Source organism: Schistocerca nitens, chromosome 3 (assembly GCF_023898315.1).
Source record: "Schistocerca nitens isolate TAMUIC-IGC-003100 chromosome 3, iqSchNite1.1, whole genome shotgun sequence".
Taxonomy (NCBI): Eukaryota; Metazoa; Arthropoda; class Insecta; order Orthoptera; family Acrididae; genus Schistocerca; species Schistocerca nitens.
In genome coordinates this window covers 37,302,766-37,318,829 of record NC_064616.1, presented here as the reverse complement: position 1 = coordinate 37,318,829, position 16,064 = coordinate 37,302,766, and the positions used below count along the sequence as shown (strand labels likewise).

General features: G+C 43.1%; 1 protein-coding gene across 1 annotated transcript in view; it reads left to right on the top strand.

The window, feature by feature from the left end:
* The window catches only part of LOC126247985 (potassium channel subfamily K member 1-like), a 238,112-nt gene that overhangs the window by 150,786 nt on the left and 71,262 nt on the right, over window positions 1-16,064 (top strand). Inside the window, exon 2 of the mRNA XM_049948557.1 lies at window positions 12,870-13,010. Coding sequence (XP_049804514.1) covers window positions 12,870-13,010 — 141 coding nt within the window. The remainder of the gene's footprint in view (window positions 1-12,869; window positions 13,011-16,064) is intronic.

The window sequence follows — 16,064 nt, the reverse complement described above, 5'->3', positions numbered from 1 at the left end:
TTAATTCTTTCCGCTGCCTTTTCCTTTTTAGTGGAAGTTTTAGACCTGAAGCACTACATTACTGTCGTGTGTGTGTGTGTGTGTGTGTGTGTGTGTGTGTGTGTGGTGTTGTTGTGATTTAGGGCGTTTTATAATTTTTAATTCTAGCTAAGTTTTATAATTCTGTGAAATCTATTTTAACCACATTCGTCTCATAAAATTTTAGTACTGACGCTAAAGACCTTACTGTATTTGGACAAAACACATCATCATCACCAGAAGCATAAGACATGACTGCAGTACATACAGCGCATACCTCTTTCCCAACAACAAAGAAACGCGCTGCATGTTCATATCCAAAATTAAACAATGAAAAAAATAAAAAGGTTCAGTTCAGAGTCGCTGTCCAGTCTGAAAATCATCAGCCTTGATTAATGCATCACAACACCGTCTAAACTGCTACGTTCCGGTATGTACTGGACTAACAAACGAAAAGATAGGCATATAGTATTCTAACCAGCAAGTCCTCTGTGATTTCTATCGAAATGAGTTGATGCGTTCCCACAGAAAAAAAAGCTCATTGAGATTTGCAGTTCACAGCTGCCATCCGATGTAACCCCAATTCCAGGGAAGGATTTGCTCAGACAACGTACAAGTGTACCGGGGGCTCACTATGTTGGCACTCACAATCTCACAATCTCCTATATAAGAAGATGTACGTACAATTTCCAACAATTCTTACATCATCTCCCCCCCCCCCCCCAAAAAAAAAAAAAAAAAAAAAAAAAAACACTGTAACTCTGATTCTTTAAAACAGTTTGGCAGAAGCTGACGGCCTACGAAGCAATCTTGAATAATTTCTATCTACAGGTTGAACGATAGTCGTTGCTGATAATTTGCCATAAAAACATGATATACTTGTGGACAACCGTCCTCCGTAGCCGGGATCCTTAACGAAGGACTGTGCGTGGCGCTTGACTTGGAGGTACAGCGGTTCGAATCCTGGTGGTGCAAGGAGTTTTCACCATCAATATTTGGGCGAAAATTGGAGGGAAGGGCGTTGTGTAAAGTTTTTGATGATAGAGATAGCACGATTGTAGTGGATTATAATCTACAATACTCCAAAGTGTCCCACAGACTGATGGCACTACACTGTTGGTGGTGATCCGTGACTTTAAGCTCAGCGATCCCTTTGGTGCAGTTCGACAGGAGCAGGCAGTTCCCAATACGTTGCGAGAGTCGGTGGAGGTCATAACAGTGTTCTATGTAGTTGTGAGCGGATTATGTCGGAGCTAAGTGAATTCGAACGTCGGCAAATTGTCTGTGCTCATATGATGGGTGTATCGTAATCGAGGGAACGGAAGCGTTTGGTATCGGAAAGTCACCGTATCGAAGATTTACACCCCATACAGGGAAAGCAAGAAACATCATCCGCTAAGTCACAACGTGAACGAAAGCGTGTGTTGCATGATCATGATTGTGACAGCTGCAAAACTCACTGCAGAACTGAACTGCGAGCTCCCAAACCCTGACACCACCAAAACAGCACGAAGGGCGAGCTGGAATTCCAAAAAGTGACAGGAAAACTGGGTGCCAGAGCCATAATACCTGGACTATGGAGCAATGGAAGAATACCATTTGTTCGGATGAGTCTTGTTTCGCACTCTGGTCGAGTATACGCAACGAGAGTGAATCACAGAGGGGGTTCGGTGATGATTTGGACAGCCACGTCGTGGAATTCCATGTGCCCCACGGTTGCTCCGCAAGGTCGTATTACTGCCAAGGGTTATGTGACCATTTTGGCTGTTCAAGACCCCTCACAAAATAATGAAAGTGGAGAAAGCTTATCGCTTGCTATATTTTCACTGTCAATGCATTAAAACTGCAGCGTCAGGCATGACATTTTAATTTATTGCTTGTTTACTACTAACTCTTTTCGCCACACAATTTGCAGACAGTATCGAAATACGCCACTGAATGTGCCTGCAAAATTGTACGACGCACACTTCAGGAGATATGACGCCAAAAACATTTAGATGCGCGAAAAACTAGTTTTTCTTAACCCGTGATGTTCTAACAATGCGAAAAAAATATAATTTTAAAATTTTTCACAAAATTAATAGTTATAATCACAGTAAACGATGAATACAAGAATAACTTTGCAATAAGTAAACAATCAGTTCTTTTGAAGAGTTGGTTTCACTTTGGAACCACTAGTACATATTGGTTTCAGTCACTCATAATTTCATGCATTACATTTGAAACCAAATTGTCTTTTGTTCCTCGACACAATCCCACATATCGAATCTTCCATGAACTCATAATTCCTAGAACAAATTGTAGTTCTAAATAACGAATCAAAATAAGCCTAAAATTAATAAGATCTGTATCAGAACTCCATACTGCCCAGTTGTTTCAGTTCGAAACCACTCATAAAAGCAGTGTCCACACTCAAATATATGTTGCAATAATATCAGATATACCAAGTTTCACTGTTAATGATCTCCTCAATATGGCCACTATAAATAAAATCGCATGTCAAATCTCCTACAGTCCGAGACGACTATTAATATCCGTTGTTTCATAATGAGAGCACTTAATGACTTGTAACAAACTCTAAACATAGTTATAGGGTTGTGCGTCTTCAACCATAAAGGTTTTAGATGTTTAACATCAAACATTTAACACATTAATCAGTGCTCTCAAGCAGTTTTATAAATGGCAGTTCGATTCTTTAAAGAACGTGGAGGAGCGGTTACTGATGTCCTCTATCACTGGTGGGCAAACGGCACACCATCTAACATATTATCCATCTCTTGTCAGCTTCACTGTCCCACTCTGGTACAAGATCCGATCAGCAGCAAGAAACGTGATTGAATTAGGATGATATCTGCTTGTAACTTATGGTGGTACATCAGTTCGATGTTTATGGCTCTACTTCCTGTCACAACATAAATGAAACGCTTGTCTGCTAGCTGCATGTTCGACCACCAGATAATAACTCTCCACGGTGCCAACTCTGTCTGTGTACTCGTACAGTTGTTTTTTAAAGTGCCAGCGGTTGATAATGGGAGCAAGAGTAAAGAAAAGTAAAGACACGTTCGTTGGCTTTGTCGACCTGGAAAAAGCGTTCGAAATGTAAAATGGTTCAAGATGTTCTAAATTCTAAGAAAAACGGGTTCCAAGTACAGGAAAAGACAGGCAACATACAGTGTGTACAAGAACCAAGATGGAACAGTAAGACTGGACCAAGGACGAAGTGCTCGAATCAGAAAGGGTGTAAGGCAAAATTGGGAGAAATTTGTGGTAAGGTCTTATGGGACCAAACTGCTGAGGTCATCGGCCCCTAAGTTTACACACTACTTACCCTAGCTTTAACTAACTTACACTAAGGACAACACACACACCCAGGCCCTAAGGAGCACCCGAACCTCCGACGGAGAGGAGCTGCGCGAACCGATACAAGGCGCCATAGACCGCTCGGTTACCCCGCGCGGCAGGTGTAAGGCAAGGGTGTAGTCTTTCACCCCTACTGTACAATCAATACTTCGAAGCATAAATGATGGAAATGAGATAAAGGTTCAAGTGTGGCATTACAATTCAGGGTAAAAGGATGTCAATGATACGATTCGCCAATGACATTGCAATCCTCAGTGAAAGTCAAGAAGAATTACAGGATGTGTTGAATGGAATGAACAGTTTAATCAATACAGAATATGGACTGAGAGTAAATCGAAGAAAAACGAAAGTACTGAGAAGTAGAAGAATTGAGAACAGAGAGAAACTTAACATCAGAATTGGAGATCACGAAGTCGTTGAAGTTAAGGAATTCTACTCCCTAAGCAGCGAAATAATGAATGACGGACAGAGCAAAGAGGACATGAAAAGCAGACTAGCACTGGCAGAAAGGGCATTCCTGGCCAACAGAACTCTACTAGTATCAAACATTGGTCCTAATCTGATCAAGAAATTTATGAGAATGGACGTTTGTATGGTAGTGAGACGTCGACTATCAGAAAACCGGAACGGAAGAGAATCGAAACCTTTGAGATGTGCTGCTAGTGAAGAATGTTGAAAATTAGGTGGACTGATAAGGAATGGGGAGGCTCTCCACAGAATCGGCGGAACATATGGAAAACACTAACAAGAAGAAGGGACAGGATGGTAGCACATATATTAACATATAAGGGAATAACTTGCATAGTACTAGAGGGGGATGTAGAGGGTAAAAACTATAGAGGAAGTCTGAGTGCCAGCTGCACGTGTTTGTGTCGAAAGATCAAACAGTGCTTCTGTTCGTTCTTACACATTGCTGCACAATCACTATAACGCTGCATTTGATCTACACATTTTTGAATGGCAGTTTCCTCTCTCAAAAGAAAGGAGGAAGGAAACCAGGAAGAAATAAAGTTAAAGAGGTCATTAAGACAGAATCTAAACTCGGACTGCACAAGGATGAGGGTCAAAAACAACGAGTGCATGTTTTCGAGAACATATCACATCGTGCATCTCAGGTGTTTTAGGGAAACAATAAACAACTCCAGAATGAGATTTTCACGCTGCAGCGGAGTGTGCGCTGATATGAAACTTCCTGGCAGATTAAAACTGTGTGCCCGACCGAGTTCGAATCTCGGTCGGGCACACAGCTTTAATCTGCCAGGAAGTTTCAATAAACAACTCAATTCGAGAATGTCTTTTGGGGATCTTATTACTGCTCCAATGCTAACCGCTGCGCTGCCTCGCCTAATTTTATCTCTAAGTGCCTCATTCTTCGTAAGTATCTCTGGGATTTCAGAAGACGACTGGAGGAGAGAGGGAAGGGGACTACAGGACATACAGCAATTAGATACGTAACAGTCGATAGAGGATCCCTCCAAGTTTTTAACTCACATTGCAGGTTTTCAATATGGCCAACGTTTGTGACGTGGCAAATATCAATACGTATGTGCAATTTGTTGACGTCTCTGGCAGGAGTTGCCCAGGAAGGCGCGACAGCAATACATTTTGAAAATCAGATCACTGTGTTGTCTGTCTGCAAACGCGAACGAATTCGATAGGGAAATACGGAGCACGATTTGTTTACGTGTCCTGGCACCCCTACCCTCTACTGGCGTGCTCTGCAACTACATCATGGCGCGTATTACGAATCTAAACTTGGAGAAATGCTCTGTGCAGTGATATGTGTCACTTTCTGTATATCTTGTCGGATCCAAGCAGTCGTCTTCTGAAACCTTGGAGGTACTTATGAACAGCCCTGTACTTAGACTTAGTTAAACCTTCTCCCCTCTAAACACCTCACTCGGTTTGATAACTAGGTAAGGTGCAATCTTTACATAAGTTCTGAGTATCGGATTCTGTAATTTTTCTTTTTTGTGTGTATATTTTTATTGCCTTTTTTTCATTGATTTGTGACGAGCAATCTTAGATGTCTAAGGCAAGGTTAAAATTTTTCTAAAACTATCCTTTTCATTGCAGAAAATCCGTGTTATACTAAAGAGCCAAACAAACTGGTACACCTGCCTAATATCGTGTAGAGCCCCCGCGAATACACAGAAGTGCGGCAACATGACGTGGCATGGACCCGACTAATGTCTGAAGTATTGCTGCAGGGAACTGATACCACGAATCCTGGAGCGCTGTTCATAAATTTGCAAAAGTACGAGGGGTGGAGATCTCTTCTGAACAGCACGTTGCAAGGTAATCCAGACGTGCTCAATAATGTTCATATCTGGTGAGTTAGGTGGCCACGGAAGTGTTTAAACTCAGCAGGGTGTTGCTGGAGCAACTGTGTAGCAATTCTGGATGTGTGGGGTGTCGAATTGCGCTGCTGGAATTACCCAAGTCCGTCGGAATGCACAGTGGACATGAATGGATGCAGGTGATCAGACAGGATGCTTACGTACGTGTCACCCGTCAGAGTCGTATATAGACGTGTCAGGGGTCCCATATCACTCCAACTGCACAAGCCCCACACCATTACAGAGCCTCCACCAGCTTGAGCAGTCCCCTGTTGACATGCATTACCTCCAAGAGAACAGTCTACTGTCACACAGTTAGCACAGATTTAGAAAACATCGTTCTTGTTAAACGCAATCAGCCCTTTACTCATACGAAGTGTCTCCATACCCGTACACGTCCATCAGCACGATACAATTTGAACCGAGGCTCGTCCCACCAAGCAACATGTTTCCTGTCACCAACAGTCCAATGTCGGTGTTGACGGGTCCAGGCGAGGCGTAACGCTATGTGTCGTGCAGTCACCAAGGGGGCCTTCGAATCTGAAAGCCCATATAGATGATGTTTCGTTGAGTGGTTCGCACGCTGACGCTTGTTGATGGCGCAGCACTGAAACACGCAGGTTTGCAGAAGGGTTGCACTTCTGCGACGTTGAACGATTCTCTTCACATCTACATCTACGTGATTACTCTGCTATTCACATAAAGTGCCTGCAGAGGGTTCAATGAACCACCTTCAAGCTGTCTCTCTAACGTTCCACTTTCGAACGGCGTGCGAGAAAAACAAGCACTTAAATTGTTCTGTGCGAGCCCTGATTTCTTATTTTACCGTGATGATCATTTCTTCCTATGTAGGTGGGTGCTAACAGAATGCTTTCGCAATCGGAGGAGAAAACTGGTGATTAAAATTTCATGAGAAGATCTCGTCGTCACGAAAAACGCCTTTGTTTTAATGATTGCTACTCCAATTCACGTATCATGTCTGTGGCACTATCCCCCCTATTTCGCGATAATACAAAACGAGCTGCCCTTCTTTGTACTTTTTCGATGTCATCCGTCAGTCCCACCTGATGCGGACCCCACACCGCACAGCAATATTCCAGAATAGGGCGGACAACCATGGTGTAAGCAGTCTCTTTAGTAGACCTATTGCACCTTCTAACTGTTCTGTCAATGCATCGCAGTCTTTGGTTTGCTCAACCCACAACATTATCTATGTAATCGTTCCAATTTAGATTATTTGTAACTGTAATTCCTAAGTATTTAGTAGAATTCACAGTCTCCAGTTTTTCGTGACTTATCGCCTAATCGAAATTTAGCGGATTTCTTTTAGTATTCATGCGAATAACTTCACACTTTTCTTTATTCAGGATCAGTTGGCACTTTTCGTACCATACAGATATTGTATCTAAATCATTTTGCAATTCATTTTGGTCATCTGATGACTTTACAAGACGGTAAATGACAGCATCATCTGCAAACAATCTAAGACCGCTACTTAGATTGTCTGCTATGTCGTTAATATAGATCAGGAACAATACAGGGTCTATAACACTTCCTTGGGGAACGCCGGATATTACTTCTGTTTTACACGATGACTTTCCGTCTATTACCACGAACTGTGACCTTTCTGACAGGAAATCACGAATCCAGTCGCACAACTGAGGCTATATTCCATACGCACGTGGTTTGGTTAGAAGTCGCTTGTGAGGAACCGTGTCGAAAGCCTTCTTGAAATCTAAAAATATGGACTCAATTTGACATCCACTGCCGATAGCATTCATTACTTCATGAGTATAAAGAACTAGTTGTGTTTAGCAAGAACGATATTTTCTGAATCCGTGCTGACAATGTGTCAATAAATCGTTTTCTTCGAGATACTTCATAATGTTCGAATACAGTATATGTTCCAAAACCCTACTGCAAATCCACATTAGTGATATTGGCCTGTAATTCAGCGGATTACTCCTACTTCCCATTTTGGGTATTGGTGTGATTTGATCAATTTTCCAGTCTTTAGGTACGAATCTTTCTGCGAGCGAGTGGTTGTATATGATTGCTAAAAATGGAGCTATTGTATCAGCATATTCTGAGAGGAACCTACTGATATACAGTCTGCATCGGAGGCCTTAGCTTTATTAAGTGATTTAAGCTGCATTGTTACACCGAGAATATATACTTATACGTATCTCATCTTGGCAGTTGTTCTTGATTGGAATTCAGGAATATTTACTTCGTCTTCTTTGGTGAAGACGTTTCAGAAAACCGTGTTTAATAACTCTGCTTTAGTGGCACTATCATCAGTGACTTCACGGTTGTTATCCCGCAGTGAAGGTATTGATTACGTCTTGCCACTGCGTGATTTATGTATGACCAGAATCTCTTTGGGTTTTCTGCCAGATTTCGAGACAGAATTTCGTTGTGGAAATTATTAAAAGCATCTCGCATTGAAGTACGCGTGCCTATGGAATATCGCCATAGTTGTACGACTGGATTCGTGATTTCCTGTCAGAAAGGTCACAGTTCGTGGTAATAGACGGAAAGTCATCGTATAAAACAGAAGTAAAATCCGGCTTCCCCAAGGAAGTGTTATAGACCCTCTATTGTTCTTGATCTATATTAACGACATGGGAGACAATTTAAGTAGCGGTCTTAGATTGTTTGCACATGATGCTGTCATTTACCGTCTTGTAAAGTCATGAAGTCATTTCGAACTTCCGCAAAACTTTGCCAGTCTTGGGGATTTTACGTTCTTTTAAATTTGGCATGCTTTTCTCGTTGCTTCTGCAACAGTGATCTGACCCGTTTTGTGTACCATGAGGAATCAGTACCATCACTTATTAATTTATATAGTATATATCTCTCAACTGCTGTCGATACTATCTCTTTGAAATCATTTCACAACTTTTCTAGATGATCAGATCGGAAGGGGAGAAGACTATCTCTTAGAAAGGCGTTAAGAGCATTTTTATCAGCTTTTTTTTTAAATAGATATACCTTGCGTTTCTTTTTGGTGGTTGTAGGTGTTACGGCATTCAGCCTAGCAGCAACTGCCTTGTGGTCGCTAATCCCTGATTCATCACGATATTCACTATTTGTCCAGGATTATTTGTTGCTAAGAGGTCAAGTATGCTTTCACAACCATTTACGCTTCGAGTGGGCTCATGAACTAATTGTTCAAAATAATTTTCTGAGAAAGCATTCCGTACAATTTCGGATGATGTTTCATGCCTGCCGCCGGCTTTAAACGGATAATTTTTCCAGCATATCGAGGTTAGATTGAAGTCACCACCGACTATAATTGTATGAGCGGGGTACTTATTTGAAATGAGACTCAAGTTTTCTTTAAAATGTTCAGCAACTATATCTTCTGAGTCGGGGGTCGGTAAAACGATTCAGTTAACAGTTTTGTCCGATTGTCAGGTATAACCTCTACCCATACTATTTCGCAGAAACTATCTACTTCAATTTCACTACAAGGCAAGCTACTTCTGACAGCAATAAAAGCTCCACCACCAACTGTATTTAATCTAACCATTCTGAACACTGTTAGATAGTTTGAAAAAAATTCGGCTGAAAGTATTTCCGGCTTTAGCCAGCTTTCTGTACATATAACTATTTGAGCTTCAGTGCTTTCTATTAGGGCTTTTAGCTCCGGCTCTTTCACAACACAGCTACGACAATTTACAAGTACAGTACCGATCGTTTCTACAACTACCTTACTGTGTTTTACCTGCCCCCTTTTAGACGAACGCCCTTTCTTTGGTTCCCTGACACCCTCTAACCGCCCAGTCCCTTCCACACAGACCCCGCTACCCGTGCAGCCGTCGCCTGTGTGTAGTGGACTCGTGACCCAATAAGCGGAAACCCACTACCCCAGAGTCAAGGAATCTGCAGCCTACACGGTCACAGAACCGCCTGAGCCTCTGATTCAGACCCTCCACTCGGCTCTGCACCAAAGGACCACAGTCGGTTCTATCGACGATGCTGCAGATGGAGAGCTCCGCCTTAATCTGGGAAGCAAGACCGGCAGTCTTTACCATTTCCGCTAGCAGCCCGAAACCAGAGAGAATCTGCTCCGATCCAAAGCGACACACGTCAATGGTATCGCCATGAGCCACCACCTGCAGTTGGCTGCACCCTGTACACTTCATGGCATCCAGAAGCACCCTTTCCACATCCGGAATGACTCCCCCCAGTATGCACAGACAGTGCACACTGACTACCTTCCCCTCCTTGGCAGCCATGTTACTAAGGGGCCCCATTACGCGCCTAACGTTGGAGCTCCCAACTACCAGCAAACCCACCCTCTGTGAATGCCCAGACCTTGTGGGCCGAGAAGGTTCCTGTGGAACAGGCTGGACGACTGAATCTGGCTTAGAGACGTGGTCAGCCACAGATAACGCCTGAAACCTGTTCGTCAAACGAACTGGGGAGGCCCTACGATTGGCCCCTCGAAAAGTTTTTCGCTGCCTGCCAGACTTTAGTATGATCTCCCACTCGACATCGGATGAGAGGTCAACCTCAGTACAGGCAGTACCTGGGCGGCCACAGCTGTGGACCGATCGGGGGATATGTGAGACGTGCTCGACGTCCCTCGCATCCCCGCGTCCGATCCCCCACAGCGACGCCCCCTGGCAGCAGCCTCAAGCTGTGTGACGGAAGCCAACGCAGCCTGGCGCTGTGAACGAAGGGCCGTCAACTCAGCTCACATCTGTACACAGCAATCACAGTTCCTATCCATTACTGCAGTCGCTCCTGTTTGAAGATCGTAAAAATATGTAACAAACGAACGGTGTACTGGACGTATTAGCAGCAGGAATATCGAAGTGCTATCTCACTGATGGTCTAACCGTCACTGAACTATACTAACCAAAAGAAACAAAAGCCTATATGATGCGAGGGTCGATTACAACGGCGGTACTGCGCGCGTCACTGTTATTAAAATAAAAGGTTATGCCGTGTAAGCACTCGAACACGAAAGAAATTTCAAAAATAATCTAGTAACTACACAGGTATCTGTAAATAAGTCGCTCCTGTTGGAAGCTCATAAAAATATGTAACAAACGAACGGTGTACTCGCCTTATTAGCATCAGGAACACGAAGTGCTCTATCTCTGACGGTCTATCCGACACTAAGCTATAATAATCAAAACAAAGAGAAGCCTGTACCATACGACGGTCGATATAGAGGTCGATAACAACGGCGGTACTGTACGCTATACTGTTATTAAAATAAAAGGTTGTGCCTAGTAAGCACTCGATCACGCAAGAAATTACAAAAGTAATCTAGTAACTACACAATTATCCGTTGTTCCTGTTGCAAGCTCGTAAAAATACATTACTGGCCATTAAAATTGCTACACCACGAAGATGAAGAAGATATGAAAATGATTAGCTTTTCAGAGCATTTACACAAGGTTGGCGCCGGTGGCGACACCTACAACGTGCTGACATGAGGAAAGTTTCCAACCGATTTCTCATACACAAACAGCAGTTGACCGGCGTTGCCTGGTGAAACGTTGTTGTGATGCCTCGTATAAGGAGAACAAATGCGTACCATCACGTTTCCGACTTTGATAAAGGTCGGATTGTAGCCTGCTCGCGTTGGTCGAGATCCAGTGACTGTTAGCAGAATATGGAATCGGTGGGTTCGGGAGGGTAATACGGAACGCCGTGCTGGATCCCAACGGCGTCGTATCACTAGTAGTCGAGATGACAGGCATCTTATCCGCATGGCTGTAACGGATCGTGTAGCCACGTCTCGATCCCTTAGTCAACAGATGGAAACGTTTGCAAGACAACAACCATCTGCACGAACAGTTCGACGACGATTGCAGCAGCATGGACTATCAGCTCGAAGACCATGGCTGCGGTTACCCTTGACGCTGCATCACAGACAGGAGCGCCTACGATGGTGTACCCAACGACGAACCTGGGTGCACGAATGGCAAAACGTCATTTTTTCGGATGAATCCAGGTTCTGTTTACAGCATCGTGTAGGTCGCATCTGTGTTTAGCGACATCGCGGTGAACGCACATTGGAAGTGTGTATTCGTCATCGCCATACTGGCGTATCACCCGGCGTGATGGTATGGGGTGCCACTGTTTACACGTCTCGGTCACCTCTTGTTCGCATTGACGGCACTTTAAACAGTGGACGTTACATTTCAGATATGTTACGACCCGTGGCTCTACCCTTCATTCGATCCCTTCGAATCCTTACATTTCAGCAGGATAATGCACGACCGCATGTTGCAGGTCCTGTACGGGCCTTTCTGGATACAGGAAATGTTCGACTGCTTCCCTGGCCAGTACATTCTCCAGATGTCTCACCAATTGAAAACGTCTGGTCAATGGTGGCCGAGCACCTGTCTCGTCACAATACGTCAGTCACTACTCTTGATGAACTGTGGTATCGTGTTGAAGCTGCATGGGCAGCTGTACCTGTACACGCCATCCAAGCTCTGTTTGACTCAATACCCAAACGTATCAAAGCCGTTATTACGGCCAGAGGTGGTTGTTCTGGGTACTGATTTTTCAGGATCTATGCACCCTAAATGCGTGAAAATGTAATCACATGTCAATTCTAGTATAATATATTTGTCCAATGAATATCCGTTTATCATCTGCATTTCTTCCTGGTGTAGCAATTTTAATGGCCAGTAGTTTATATTACAAACGAACGGTATACTCGCCTTATTATCAGCAGGAACACGAGATGCTCTGTCTCTGACGATCTACCCCACACTCTTCAATCGTCGTTGGTGCCGTTCTGGCAGGACCTTTTCCCGGTCACAGTGACAGTGCAGCAGTGATTACCGGATTCCTGATATTCACAGTACACTCGCGAAATAGTCGTACGGGAAAATCCCCACTTCATCGCTACCTCGGAGATGGTGTGTCCCACCGCTCGTGCGCTGAAAATAACACTACGTTCAAACTCTTTAAATCTTGATAACCTGCCATTTAGCAGCAGTAACCGATCTAACAACTGCGCTAGGCACTTTTATTATATAGGCGTTGCCGACCGCAGTGCCGTATTCTGCCTGTTTAAATATGTTTGTATTTGAATATACCAGTTTCTCTGGCGACTCAGTGTAGTTGCATTTTAAAAAACAAATATAGTAATAACAATTTTATTGTTGTTTACAGATGAGGCCCTGGAGGAGCTGATCGAGGAAGTGGTGCGCGCGAGCAACAGAGGGGTTTCCGCAGCCAAGAATGCTTCTGGAGAACCAAACTGGAGCTTCGGACAGTCGCTTTTCTTCTCCAGCACCGTCGTCACCACCATCGGTGAGTATACGTAGTTATTTGGCCACACATGGCGTGCTGTAGTTTAAAATGCTTGGTACACTAAACGGGTCAGAACACTGTTGCAGAAACAACGAAAAAAGTATAATAGATTTAAACCAATGCAAAATCAACAAGATTGGCTATCTTACAGAAGGTCGAAATTCGGCGCGGACTTTAATGTGAGATGCTTATAATAGTTTCCACGACGAAACTCTGTCTCGAAACCTGGCAGAAAATCCAAAGAGATTCTGGTCGTATGTAACGTCTCCTAGTGGCAAGACACAATCAATGTCAATGAACATACTATCAATGACAGTGCAGAGCTACTAAACACTGCCTTCCCAAATTCCTTCACCAAAGAAGACGAAGTAAATATTCCATAACTCGAATCAAGAACAGCTGCCAACGTGAGTAACTTAGAAACAGATATATTCGGAGTAGTGCAGCAATTTAAATCACTTAGTAAAAATAAGTCTTCCGGTCCAGACTGTGTACCAACTAGGTTCCTTTCATAGTATGCTGATGCAATAGCTCCATACATAACAATCATATACAACAGCTCGTTCGACGGAAGACCGCACCCAAAGATTGGAAAGTTGCACAGGTCACACCAATATTCAAGAAAGGCAGTAGGAGTAATTTACTATATTACGTACCCATATCATTAACGTCAATAACAAGGGATTTCAAATTGATTCTGTATTTCTGGATTTCCAGAAGGGGTTTGACACTGTACCTCACAAGCGGCTTATCATCAAATTGCTTGCTTATGGAATGTCGTCTCAGTTGTTGTTGTTGTTGTCTTCAGTCCAGAGAGTGGTTTGATGCAGCTCTCCATGCTACTCTATCCTGCGAAAGCCTCTTCATCTCCTAATAACTACTGAAACCTACATCCTTCCGAATCTGCTTAGTGTATTCATCTCTTGGTCTCCCTCTACGATTTTTACCCTCCACGCTTCCCTCCAGTACTAAATTGGTGATCACTTGATGCCCCAGAACGTGTCCTATCAACCGATCCCTTCTTCTATTCAAGTTGTGACAGAATTTCCTCTTCTCAACAATTCTATTCAGTACCTCCTCATTAGTTACGTGATCTACCCATCTAATCTTCAGCATTCCTCTGTAGCTCCACATTTCGAAAGATTCTGTTCTCTTCTTGTCTAAACTAGTTATCGTCCTTGTTTCATTTCCATACAAATACTTACAGAAAAGACTTCCTGACCTTTAAATATATACTCGATGTTACACAAAAAAGTGAGTATGGCACTGTTGGCCGGGAGGCTCCAACCGGCGAAGTTCGGCCGCCAAATGCAAGTCTTGAGTGACTTATGTTCCGGTGATGAGGATGAAGTGATGATGAGGACAACACGACACCCAGTCCACGAGCGGGAATCGAACCTGGGCCCGCTGCATGGGAGACAAGCTCGTTACCACCCAGCTAGGCAGGCGGACTCGATGTCACAAATTTCTCTTCTTCAGAAACGCCTTCCTTGCCATAGCCAGTCTACATTTTATATCCTCCCTACTTCGACAGTCATCAGTTACTTTGCTTCCCAAATAACAAAACTTATTTAGTACTTTCAGTGTCTCATTTCCTAATCTAATTCCCTCAGCATCACCTGATTTAATTCGACTACATTCCATTATCCTCTTTTCAAGACACAGTCCATTCCGTTCAGCTGCTCTTCCACGTCCTTTTTTGTATCTGACAGAATTACAATGTCGTCGGCAAACCTCACAGTTTTTATTTCTTCTCGATGGACTTTAATTCCTACTCCGAATTTTTCTTTTGTTTCCTTTACTGCTTGCTCAATATACGGATTGAATAACATTGGAGATAGGCTACAACCCGGTCTCACTTCCTTCTCAACCACTGGTCCCCTTTTGTGTCCTCGACTCTTATAACTGCCATCTGGTTTCTGTATAAATTGTAAACAACCTTTCACTCCCTGTATTTTACCCCTGCCACCTTCAGAATTTGAAACAGAGCATTTCAGTCAGCATTATCAAAAGCTTTCTCTAAGTCTACAAATGTTAGAAACGTAGGTTTGCCTTTCCTTAACCTATCTTCTAAGATAAGCAGTATGGTCAGTATTGACTCACGTGTTCCAACATTTCTACGGAATCCGAACTGATTTTCCCCGAGGTGGGCTTGTACCAGTTTTTCCATTCGTCTATAAAGAATTCGTCTTAGTATTTTGCAACCGTGACTTATTAAACTAATAGTTCGGTAATTTTCACACCTGTCAGCACCTGCTTTCTTGGAATTATTATATTCATCTTTAAGTCTGAGGGTATTTCGCCTGTCTCATACATCTTGCTCATCAGATAGAAGAATTTTGTCAGGGCTGACTCTCCCAATTCTATCGGTAGTTCTAATGGAATGTTGTCTACTTCTGGGGCCTTGTTTCGACTTAGGTCTTTCAATGCTCAATCAAATTCTTCACGCAGTATAATATCTCCCATTTCATCTTCATCTACGTCCTATTCCATTTCCATAATATTGCCCTCAAGTGCATCACCTTTGAATAGACCCTTTCTGCTTTCCCTTCGTTGCTTAGGACTGGTTTTCCATCTGAGCTCTTGATACTCATACAGGTGGTTCTCTTTTCTCCAAGGATCTCTTTAACTTTCCTGCGAGCAGTGTCTATCTTACCCCTGGTGATACATGCTTCGACATCCTTACATTTGTCCTTGAGACGTTTGTTTTCCTTTACGTCTGCTTCATTTACTGCACTTTTATATTTTCTCCTTTCATCAATTAAATTCAATATCTCTTCTGTTGCCCACGGATTTCTACTGGCCCTTGTCTTTTTACCTACTTGATTCTCTGCTGCCTTCACTATTTCATCTCTCCAAGCTATCCATTCTTCTTCTACTGTACATCTTTCCCCTGTTCTTGTCAATCGTTCCCTTATGCTCTCTCTGAAACTCTCTACAGCCTCTGGTTCTTTCAGTTTATCCTGGTCCCAACTCCTTAAATTCCTACCTTTTTGCAGTTTCTTCAGTTTTAATCTACTGTTCATAACCAATAAATTGTGGTCAGAGTCTACA